General features: G+C 33.6%; 1 protein-coding gene across 1 annotated transcript; it reads left to right on the top strand.

Annotated features, from left to right (window-relative positions):
• The first annotated feature begins 2,359 nt into the window (after positions 1–2,359).
• Positions 2,360–7,320, top strand: LOC142504539 (potassium transporter 6-like). The gene is given in 10 exon segments (XM_075617382.1): positions 2,360–2,428; positions 2,831–2,906; positions 2,998–3,484; positions 3,584–3,637; positions 5,072–5,139; positions 5,141–5,333; positions 5,440–5,492; positions 5,602–5,725; positions 5,798–6,052; positions 6,153–7,320. Coding segments are annotated over 10 exon segments (2,379 nt in total). The 5' UTR covers positions 2,360–2,423; the 3' UTR covers positions 7,217–7,320.
• The last annotated feature ends 4,408 nt before the right edge of the window (positions 7,321–11,728 follow it).

The raw sequence follows: 11,728 nt of genomic DNA, 5'->3' as shown, positions 1-11,728 counted from the left end.
AAATATAATTATAATAAATAGCGAAGGACTATACTGTAATTTTGATATATAAATTAAAAAATAAATTGAAAAATAAAAGAATAAAAAAATGACCTCAGTGAGAATTGAACCTACAACCTAAACCCCAAAAACAATAATTTTATCCATTGAACTATATATAACTTGCATTAAAATTTTAACATTTTATTAATATAAATATTTATTAAAACAGACCATGACATCAAATTTAGTTACTCTAAGGATCTCAAACTTAATAAAATATTATAGAAACATTTTATTAATATAAATATTTATTAAAACAGACTATGACACCAAATTAGTTACTCTAAGAATCTCAAACTTAATAAAATAGTATAGATAAAATAATATAGATTATTATTATTATTATTATTTCTCTTTCGATATATTTACATACATATATTTACATACATATATATACATATATTTACATACATATATATATATATATAAAGCTACATGGAGAGATATTCATAATTTTCATGTTGTTTTTTAGATTTTGACAGAGTCAAAAAACAATGAAGTTTCGTGGAAGCAAGTGTCTCAATATGGCTTCTAAAAAACGACATGCAAATTATGAATATCTCTCCAAGTAACTTTAAAAAATATTAAATGCAATTCTTATTACGTGGGCAACACGAAAGACCTCAAAATGAAAATTAATATAGACAACCCATCAATGGTCGGAAATTTTATTTTCTTTATTAATATTATTTTGAACGAGTTTGTCACTCATGATTTTTCTAGTACAATTTACTCGACTAATACGATTTATAGGCTATTACATTAACCAATGCATGTAGTTTATCCAGCGTACACATAAAAAAAATATAGACAATCTTTTTATTCAATTAATACTGGGATAACCTAAGTCATATGCAAAATAATATCTATTAGATATTTTAAAATAAATTTAACAATTTTAAAATCATATGTTAAAAAGAAATTTACAAGATTATATATCAAACTAATTTATAAAATGAGAATGTATATTAATTGTCTTTTAACAAATGTATATATGCACACATTGTAACTAGAACCTGACGTGCGTAATACATGTTCAAATTTTAATATTAGAATAAAATTATTTTATATAAAAGAATAAGCAACGAATATCCCTCTCGAACCATATTTTTCTAAAAAATAAGGTGTGGAATTGCATAAAAGATTGAACCTAAAAGTCTTACCTAATTTTCCGTTGTCTATTTTGTCTATATTTCTTCCAATGGAAACATGAAAATTATAAATTTGATCATGTAATTTAATTGTTTCAATTTTTAGTTATGTAATTTTTAAGTTGCATTTTTAGTCATATAAGTTGTTACTTATTTTCATTAATATTAGTCTATTTAAAAAAAAAATATTGATTTGATATTAGACACATTACCAATGTCAAGCGCAACATTAACGATTTCCAATGAAATGTCATCAAATTTTCGTTGTCGTGTCAGCATTTTAGTAAAAAAAAAAAAATACTATAGGAAGAATAAAAAGTAACTTATATGACTAAAACTAAAACTTAAAAGCTTACGGGACTAAAAATAAAACAATTAAATTACATGTCAAAAATATAATTTTTCTTTCGAAAACCATTTGCAATCGTTGAACCGTCATGGGTTTTTCGTATCGTGATTAAATGATTAATAATGTCGATTAATTGATTGATAATGTCGATTTTAATATAAGAAAAATTATATATGAGGCACTTTTTAAAATAATCATATAAGTTATAATCAACGTCTAACAAATATGATATCTGAAATAGCTTAAAGTCAATTTTTTCACCTATTATTTCAAAAATCAAATTTATTTAAGATACTTCACAAAATTAGAATATTGAATTGGTACAGTGAGCAAACGTTTGACTAATATTTATATGTTCGATTTTCTCTACAAACATTTTATCAGCGAGCTTGTCACACGGGTTTACTAGTGTAATTTACTTGAAAAGTGTCATGTGTTTTCTAAGCTACTGTGTTAGCCCGATGATTTATCAGGTACACACACAAAAATAACCGTTGCAAATTCCATATTCTTTAAAAAAATGATAATAGGATATAAATAAATATTATCGATAATCACTAAATATATACTTATCTATTTTATGATTTTAAAATTCAGTAATTTCTTTATTGATTCATCTATAACTCTTCTCTTTTGAAAAATAATCTTAATACAAATTATGAAAATATTATTACAAGACACCCTGTAATGTGCATAATCAGCCACTATCAATCAAGAAACGAAAAGTTGAATTGAAAGAATATTAAATTTAGAAAAACACAACTTTGCCTCAATCTGTATATCTCAATCCCAATTGTCTGCTTAATTTCAGAGCACACGTTTACACGTTCACTCTCTCTCTCCCACACACGCCGCTGGCAATAGGGGGAAGAATATATGTGATGTGGTATGTGAGATCACTTCAATCAATAAACTAAACTGAAGAGAAAACCAAATAAATCACTGAATAAACAATTTGGGAATAAATAAAGAAACCCAAGAAAAACTAACTGCTCGCATAAAGTGTAAACCTCTCACTTATCTCACATTTTTTTAGTTGTTAAAGTTGAAGTATCTTTTCAGGCGACCAGCGTAATATTCCTCATTCTTTGTTTGATTGTTCTTTCTATGGAGGTTGTCGAAATGCTGGATGTGCCACATTTTTAGCTACAGTATCCCAAAAAATTTATCCTTTTTCTCGGTGTATAAAATCTTGTTTTGGGTGTTTCAGTATGCATTTTCTTGAAAGTTCTTTACTCGGCTGGGTGTTTTGGCAAATGGGTTGTTGTTAAAGTTCTTGAATTTGCAGCGGTGATGAATTTCCTGGGGTCCTGAGTGAATTTTCAATGGATCCCGAAAGTGGGAATTTTCAGAATCATGTAAAAGTGAGTTATTTCTGGTAATTATTGTTTTTGAGGGATTTAAGGCATTTTTGGGGTCGTTTTAAATTTTTTTCCCTCCATCTGATTATTGCAGAAAGAGTCTTGGAGAACAGTATTGACATTGGCTTATCAGAGTTTAGGTGTTGTGTATGGGGATTTGAGTACATCACCATTATATGTGTACACGAGTACTTTTGCAGAAGATATTGAACATTCCAAGACTAATGAAGAAATTTTTGGGGTTCTTTCCTTTGTGTTTTGGACTTTAACTTTAGTCCCACTTTTGAAGTATGTGTTCATTGTTCTGAGGGCTGATGATAATGGTGAAGGAGGCACTTTTGCATTGTATTCACTCTTATGTAGACATGCTAAGTTAAATTCATTGCCTAGTTTTCAATTAGCAGATGAGGATTTATCGTCGTACAAAAAGGATATTATAAGTCCTGCACCCTCAGCCTTTGGGGCGAAGCTTAAATCTACTTTGGAAAAATATAGAGTTTTGCAAAAAATTTTGCTTTTGTTGTCTCTTCTGGGTGCTTGTATGGTGATTGGAGATGGTATACTAACTCCAGCAATTTCAGGTATGCTTCCAATGTCTCTTGGATTTTGATAAAAAAAAATTTGTTCAGTGTTTTCAAGTTTAAATGATGTTGGATTGATTTTAGTTTCATTTTGGGCAGTTTTTTCTGCAGTTTCTGGTGTCGAACTTGCGATGGCAAAAGAGCATCACAAATGTAAGACTCCAATCTTCCCCTATCAGTTGTTCTTTTTTTGTTTTGTCTTTTCATATTTGAAATTTCGAGTACAAGTGTTGCATGAATTAGCCTGCGTGAAAATTAGCAAAAATCGCAAGAGATGTAATTTATTGCTAGATGTCGAATGATCATTGTCCCCATAATCTTAATCAATAATGACTATTAAAGCAACAAAAGAAAATAAAAATTCTGAAGGTAAATCTGGTTTTTATTTTTTTATGTGTGTACCATCAATTTATTTTTTGTATCATTTTTGAGATTTTTGAAGGCATGTATGGAAACATTAAGAATCCACTATAATTTTGAAAGGTTGCAGAACATTGAATTGAGTATGACCTGAGAAAATCTTGGAGTTCTGTATGGAAAGGGTGCCAATTATTACCATTATCGAAGACCTTTATTTTTCCTAAGTAGAGACTCAGAATTAGCCACCTCAGTCTAGAATGATTAAACTTGGGTTATTTTGTATAAAAGTGGGGATAAGTTTCAGTTCGAAATATGATGTCACTTTTGACGAAGATTCTATCCAACTAAATGGGGCATGTGACCAGTGAGATGGGATCGAATCAAAGATAGTTAACTGCAGATGGGAAGGCAAATGATCACAAATTGGTGACAGTAAAATCTTGATTATTTAGAAACAACATAATGGGCTGCCAATTGTATGATGTGAGTCCTTAAAATAGCGAATAATGGATGCAATGCTGATTTCTCGCAAATGAGGTTTGTGAACACATGTATTCTAAGTTTGACCTTTCAACTCCATGATGAAAGCATCCAATTTTATTGGGGTATCAATATATGTCCATATTGTCTTGTGTGGATGCATGCCTGTATGGTACCGATTGAAACATGGTTCTTAGGCTGAAACATGATTTGTGTTAAGATTGGAACTTGGACCTAACTCAACCCCAAAAGCTAGCTCAAGGGAGAAGGATTGTCCAAGCCCATATATACAACTCCAAGGTTATTTATCCAACCGATGTGGGACAATTAACACACCCCTCTCACGCCCAGGAATGAACATCTGGAGCGTGGAGTTTACAAATGACCCAATTATGGGCAGAACGGGTGGCCTAATTACAGGCAGTCCAACACATAACGGTGGAACCTGTCTCTGATACCGTGTTAAGATTGGAACTTGGACCTAACTCAACCCCAAAAGCTAGCTCAAGGGGGAGGATTGTCCAAGCCCATATATACAACTCCAAGGTTATTTATCCAATCGTTGTGGGACAATTAACAATTTGTGTTTGAGTTACCTCCTTCAGTATAACTTTCAGTTTAGCTGCAGCATTTGGTCCTACTAATTTTTGTGAATTTGTCATTTATGGTCATTGGCTGCATTTTCTTTTGATATGATAACACTAGCAGACATGCTTATTTCCTGTCCAAAACACTATATTCTTGCAGATGTGGAGGTCCCAGTCACCTGTGTCATATTGATAGCTTTGTTTTGCCTTCAACATTATGGCACCCACTAGGGTCGGATTCTTGTTCGCGCCTGTGGTCATATTGTGGCTTTTGTGTATTAGTGTCATCGGTGTTTACAATATTTTCCACTGGAATCCCCATGTGTATCAAGCTCTGTCTCCATACTACATGTACAAATTTCTAAAGAAAACTCAAAGAAGTGGCTGGATGTCCTTGGGAGGGATCTTACTATGCATAACAGGCTAGAAAGTGCTTGATATTTGATACTTACAATGAAGTTTATTTAATTACTAGCATAGATTAGTTTTTTCTTTCATTTACAACAATATAGTTTTAAAATATTCCAGGTTCTGAGGCAATGTTTGCTGATCTCGGGCATTTTTCCCAGCTATCAATAAAGGTAATATGTATAATACTCACACACCACACTTTTGTAGTCGGCTAAGTTTCTCCGGAACTCTTTTTAATTTGTCACTGTTATCCAACGTTCTTTATTCATGAATTTACAGATAGCTTTCACATCCATTGTCTATCCGTCGCTAGTTCTTGCATATATGGGGCAAGCTGCCTATATTTCCCGGAATCATGAAATTCAAAATGATTATCGTGTAGGGTTTTATGTGTCTGTGCCTGGTATGTAACCTAAGTTGTTTCTCTAGTATCTTTTTTTCTTTAATGAACTAAACACTTGTGTTATTATTTCAGAGATATTAAGATGGCCGGTACTTGTGATTGCAATACTGGCTGCAGTAGTTGGAAGCCAAGCCATTATTACTGGAACTTTTTCCATCATTAAGCAGTGCTCCTCCTTAGGGTGCTTTCCAAAAGTGAAAATCGTGCATACATCCTCAAAAATTCATGGACAGATATACATTCCAGAGATTAACTGGATTTTAATGATTCTATGTTTAGCTGTCACTGTTGGTTTCAGAGACACGAAACGTTTAGGCAACGCCTCTGGTAGGACCTGATTAAAAACCTGACATAAAATAAAAATTGTTCTTGTAAAGAAATGAGATTTTGGATCCTAAATTATGTTCCTTTTCAATGTTTCTTTTAGGTTTGGCAGCTATAACCGTCATGCTTGTTACAACATGTCTGATGTCTCTTGTCATTGTGATATGCTGGCACCAAAGTGTTGCCCTTGCAGTTTGCTTTGTTGTATTCTTTGGGGCACTCGAGGCTTTATATTTCTCCGCGTCTCTGATCAAGTTTCTTGAAGGAGCATGGGTGCCAATCGCCCTTTCATTCATTTTCATGACTGTGATGTGTGTGTGGCATTATGGAACGCTTAAAAAGTACGAGTATGATGTTCAAAACAAAGTTTCTGTCGACTGGCTACTTGAATTGGGCCCGAGTTTGGGGATTGTACGTGTTAAAGGGATTGGTCTTATACATACAGAACTGGTATCCGGAATCCCTGCCATTTTCTCCCATTTCGTCACCAATCTTCCAGCGTTCCACCAGGTACTTATTTTCCTTTGTGTCAAATCCGTCCCTATCCCTCATGTTAAACATGAAGAACGGTTTCTTGTTGGACACATTGGCCCCAGAGAGTACCGTATTTATAGATGCGTCGTTCGTTATGGCTATCGTGATGCACACAAGGATGACATACAGTTTGAGAACGACCTTATATGCAGCATCGCAGAGTACATCCGTACGGGGAATGCAGGTATAAACGATTCCATGAAAAATTTGGGTAATCGGCAAAATGAAAAAATGGTTGTAGTCGGAACACCCTCGACTCATCTAGACGGGGTTCGGCTACGTGAGGAAAACGAAATTGATCCTGAGAAGCCTGGCACATCAGAGCTCAGAGAGATACGTTCTCCACGGTGTGTTCAACCGAGGAAACGGGTTAGCTTCGTCATACCCGAGAGCCCGACAATGGACAGAGGCGCACGCGAAGAGTTGAGAGAACTGATGGAAGCTAGAGAAGGCGGTATAGCCTATATTCTGGGACATTCATATGTCAAAACAAAGCAAGGATCAAGTTTGGTCAAGAAAATGGTGATAAATTTTGGTTATGATTTCTTAAGAAGGAATAGTAGAGCTTCTACGTATGCATTGAGTGTGCCTCATGCGTCTACTTTAGAAGTGGGGATGGTGTACAATGTGTAATTTTGATGATTTCAAGTGTATTTTTGATTTGTAAATAAATTACAAAATAGGTTAAACAAATTTGCAAACATTGGAGTTATATGTACATTTCCATACATAGGCTAGATTTATTTATTTATTAAATTTTTTTTTTTCCATTTTAAAGATTTATTATTTCATGTTTTCAATACTCCATTTTAGATGTCACATCCTCACCTTGTACATTAACCAAATATGGTTTTAAGAAATTGAATGCACTATTTTAATGTGATGAACTAGTTGCTATCATTGTCATTATTTTAAAAAAAAATTTGTTTAATTTTTTTTCTCTTTTTTTACTATTAATAATTATGAATCAATTAAGAAGAAGTTATTCTTGATAATTATAAACTTAAAATTATGATAAGAGTGGTGAAATAGTTAAAAACTTTTGAGATGAAGAAATATATTATAACCAAAACAAAATTTTATAACTATATTTTTACATCTATTTTATAATATAAATCAAACCAATTACAAAAATATATTAAGATCCTACGAAATCGCTATAAAATATTGAAAATATAGTTATAAAATTTTATTTTGGTTATATCCTAAGAAATCGGTATTAATATCATATTCAACCAAATATGATATTTAAGAAATCAATATAAAACATTGAAAATATAGTAGTAATATATGATATTTAAATACCAACTGTTTTAGTTTTGATACAAAAGATAAGATTTTGAGCATAAATTTAGAACAACTTTATTAATATAAATATTTGCTAAACATATTTAGGTACTCAATAGTCATATATCGGTACCAGATCTGAAACAGTTGGTACTTAAATATGATATATTAGTACCATATTTTCAATATTTTGTATCGATTTTCATCCGAAAATACAAATATATAATTAATACCAGTAATTTTTATACATGTTTGAGTACTCAAAAATCATATATTAATACTATATCTGAAACAATTAGTACTCAAATATCAAATATTAATAATATTTTAATTTTTGGTACTGAATTCATCCAAGAAAATAAACGTGGACTTGGAAGTGCAAACAAATTTTGTTGTGGATCATGAAATGTGAATAAATATTTTTTTTCTGAAAAGGACTGACAGGAGATTTGCGCTTAGATTTAGGGAATGCAGAGAAATTTACTCTTACTCCATTCAATTCAAATTGATTAATCGGTTAAAAGGGCTATTTATTTATTTAATTAAAAATATGACAATCTACAATGTCTTGCTAGAGATTTGGAAGTATATCCCTGTGAGGAGATTCGTCACTTCCATTAAATTCAATTTCAGTCCAAATATCGCATTGAAGTTGATAAAATATCATTGGATTATTCTTGTAGGTTCCGGAGATCGATTTAGAGGTATATCTAGTAAACTTATAATTTATGGTTGAACTAACAATGCAATAGTTTGAGGATTTAATGATATATAGAAGATTATGGAATTTTATTAGAAATAATTCGAGCTAATAAAATAACTGAATTCGAATATTGCGAATTTTGAGATGCTAGCATATTTTCGGTAATTTAATCATAAATTTGATATGGGATTTACCACTAGGTCCTACAAAACATGATATTAACTAATGTAGGTTCATTTATATCAAAGCATTGAAAACTTTTAAAAAAAAGATTGTATTTGTATTTCTTTAATTACAACTGAATAATTTAAAATCCTTTTATATGATGTTATTTTTAATACTATTCAATGCTTAATGAATTCTTTGTTATTATGTGAGTATATACTTATATTTTAAAAAATAATTACACGAGATAATAATGCAGAAGACATGGATGGACTACCCTCGTGCTAGTCTTCAATATCGGGTGGGAAATCTACACTTTTTGCGTTATGCATATGCTGATGCAAACGACGAAATCAAGAAACAATGTCCTTGTTGCAAATGCATAAACTCATCACATCATGATCGTGCAACAATGTATGAAAATTTGACCATAAATGGTATGTTATCGGATTATCACATTTGAGATTTTTATGGAGAAAAGACGATGGGACAATCTCGTAATAACATGTGTGTTGAGGATCGAAGTTGAGTTTAGAGGGGGGGTGAATAAACTCTACTCGTTTTTCCTTTCTTTTGATGAGGTACTAAAATCCTGTCAGAGATAGTAGTTTATCTTGTTGCGTATACCTTCACCTAGATTACAATTATAGGTGCGGAAACAATCTGATGAAGTAAGTGAAAGACAATAATAACGGTAGGCAGTAGTTGTTTATGGAAGTTTGAAGATGAAATATTCTACGTCTCCCCTTCTCCTGTTTCCAGAAGGTATAACTAAAAGACTTTGGATATTACAGTACAACTCTTGTACACACCCACTTCAGAAGGACTTACACCTTTGCCTACTGAAACTCTTAGTTACTCGACTCAAAAAGAACGTGATACAAAAGGTTCTGAAAAGACTCTTTTCAGATTACAAGCTCTTCCTGATTTTCTTTTTGTCTACTGTTTTCTTAAAGAGTGCTGCTGGTCTGTTGGTTTTTATTTTCATCGCCACAATTAATTCATGTCTATCAATTTCCCCCTTTGTGGTGATGCCAAAACCTAAACAGTAGGAAAGCGTTAAATAACAGATAATCAGTTAGCAAAAGGATAATATCAATGAAATTAACACAGTAAATTTTCAATCAGTTCCAATGTCCCTGTAAATGACTTCTTCATCTTGAGGATCCTGAAATCTTCTATCTGAAGGTTCACCTTCTGATTGCCTTAGTTCTGCTTCAGATGGATCTCTTCGTTTTTCTTCCCCCTTTTTGGCATCAGCGGCAATCACATGGGCCATAAGATCATTCATTCTTCCAGACAAGTTTTGAATGCCATTGGTTAACATCTCCAGATACGGAGCTTGAGTAGAGATACGATCATTGAGAGTAGTGAGAGATTGAGTTTGAGAATCAATCTTGGCATCCATTACTTCCATGGAGGTGGAAAATGATCGAATGAGATCATCATGCTCGGTGAGTCGATTTAGTATATCAGTTTGAGCAAGCACGATGTGACTATAATTTCTCGATACAGCTTGTCTGAAAACAATGGTTTCAGCATGCATTTTCTCCACGGATTCCGCCGTTTTATATATTTGTTTGCTCATTCGTTCTCTGAAGAACTGAGCACCACTAAATTCTGATATGCTTTCACAGGACATCCGCTTGACTAAATCAGACAGGTTATTGAGTTCCCTTTGCAGAACGTCAATCTGAAACTCCAAATTGAATGATTCTGATTCAGGTGAGGGGGTTCGCGCAAGCATGCGTTGCCTCATTTCAGCAGCGCGAGTGTTCGTGAGAGTTTGAACAGGATCAGTGACAATCAGTGCAGTAGAGACTTGATTGGTGGTGAGGGAAGTGGTGTCCATCACAGCAGTAGAAGGACCAGGGTCAGCAGAGGTTTCATCTGGAATAGCAGAGACATTTGGTTCGGCAGCAATTATGGTAGGAACAATCTCTTCATCAGGAGCAACCAAGTTGGAGACCAAGTTCTCTTCTGTTGGAGCAACGGCAGTAGGTGAAGCTGATTGTTCTGCAGTTATGGGTTCAGATTGCTGGTTCAGAAGAACTTTCATTTCAGCTTGATGAGCAGCAGAAAATTTCTCTAGATTTGGCAAAAGAGATACAGCATCTGATTCTGCCATATGTTGTTCTGCGGTTGGAGAGGGTGATTGTGGCAATGAAGTAGCTGGAACTGCTTCCTGAGTAGTAGGGGACGTGGGAACAATTGACTCAATGACTTCTTCAACGGAAGCCAGTTCATGCACAGACAAAAGAGATGATGACTGAAGAGGCCTTTTTGGTGATGCAGGAGTACTGAGAACAGAAGCTTTTGGTGAAGCTGTAGTCTGTTCCTCAACTGTCTGGATCTGTGGAAAGTCTGGAACAAGGCCGACTTGATATTCAATTGGCTCGCCAAAGCCCTTATCTTGATCAAGAAGTTGCTCACTCATCTGTTTCAATTTGTCAGTTAGAATCAGAATGACGTTTTGATCCTGAACAACAGTAGGAATTGTAGGATCAAAATTTGATTTAAGAATTTTCAGAACCGATTCCAACTTCTGACATTTCAGCTGTTCGAGGATGTAGTTTCTTCTACGTAAGGCCTCGATTACATTTTCTGTTTTGGCAAGCTGAAAGACCCTCTTCTCAGCGTTCATTATTTTCCCATAGGATCATTTCTTCTTGAAGTAAGCAAAAGAATGAAAAATTCGGACCTTGTGCCACTCGTCAAAGAAATTCATGTCATCATTGGCAGAGCTTTCTATTTCTGCCAAATGAAGATCAACACCTGTGGTCACAGTTGTTCTGAGTCCAAAAAGTTGTGGTTCTTCAATCATCTTTCCTTTGCCTTTGTCGGTTGATGAAATAGGCAAAATGGGTCGAAATGCAGAAGACCCCCTTGTTGGTTCTCTAATCACTATTCCAGACATTGGTCTGAAAGTAGAAGCAGTAGATATTGCTGGAACAGATGCAGCAGCTTGCACTGAAGTAGGAGCATTGGAT

Source organism: Primulina tabacum, chromosome 9 (genome assembly GCF_025594145.1).
Source record: "Primulina tabacum isolate GXHZ01 chromosome 9, ASM2559414v2, whole genome shotgun sequence".
NCBI classification, from domain to species: Eukaryota; Viridiplantae; Streptophyta; class Magnoliopsida; order Lamiales; family Gesneriaceae; genus Primulina; species Primulina tabacum.
This window is presented reverse-complemented; position numbering and strand designations above follow the sequence as displayed.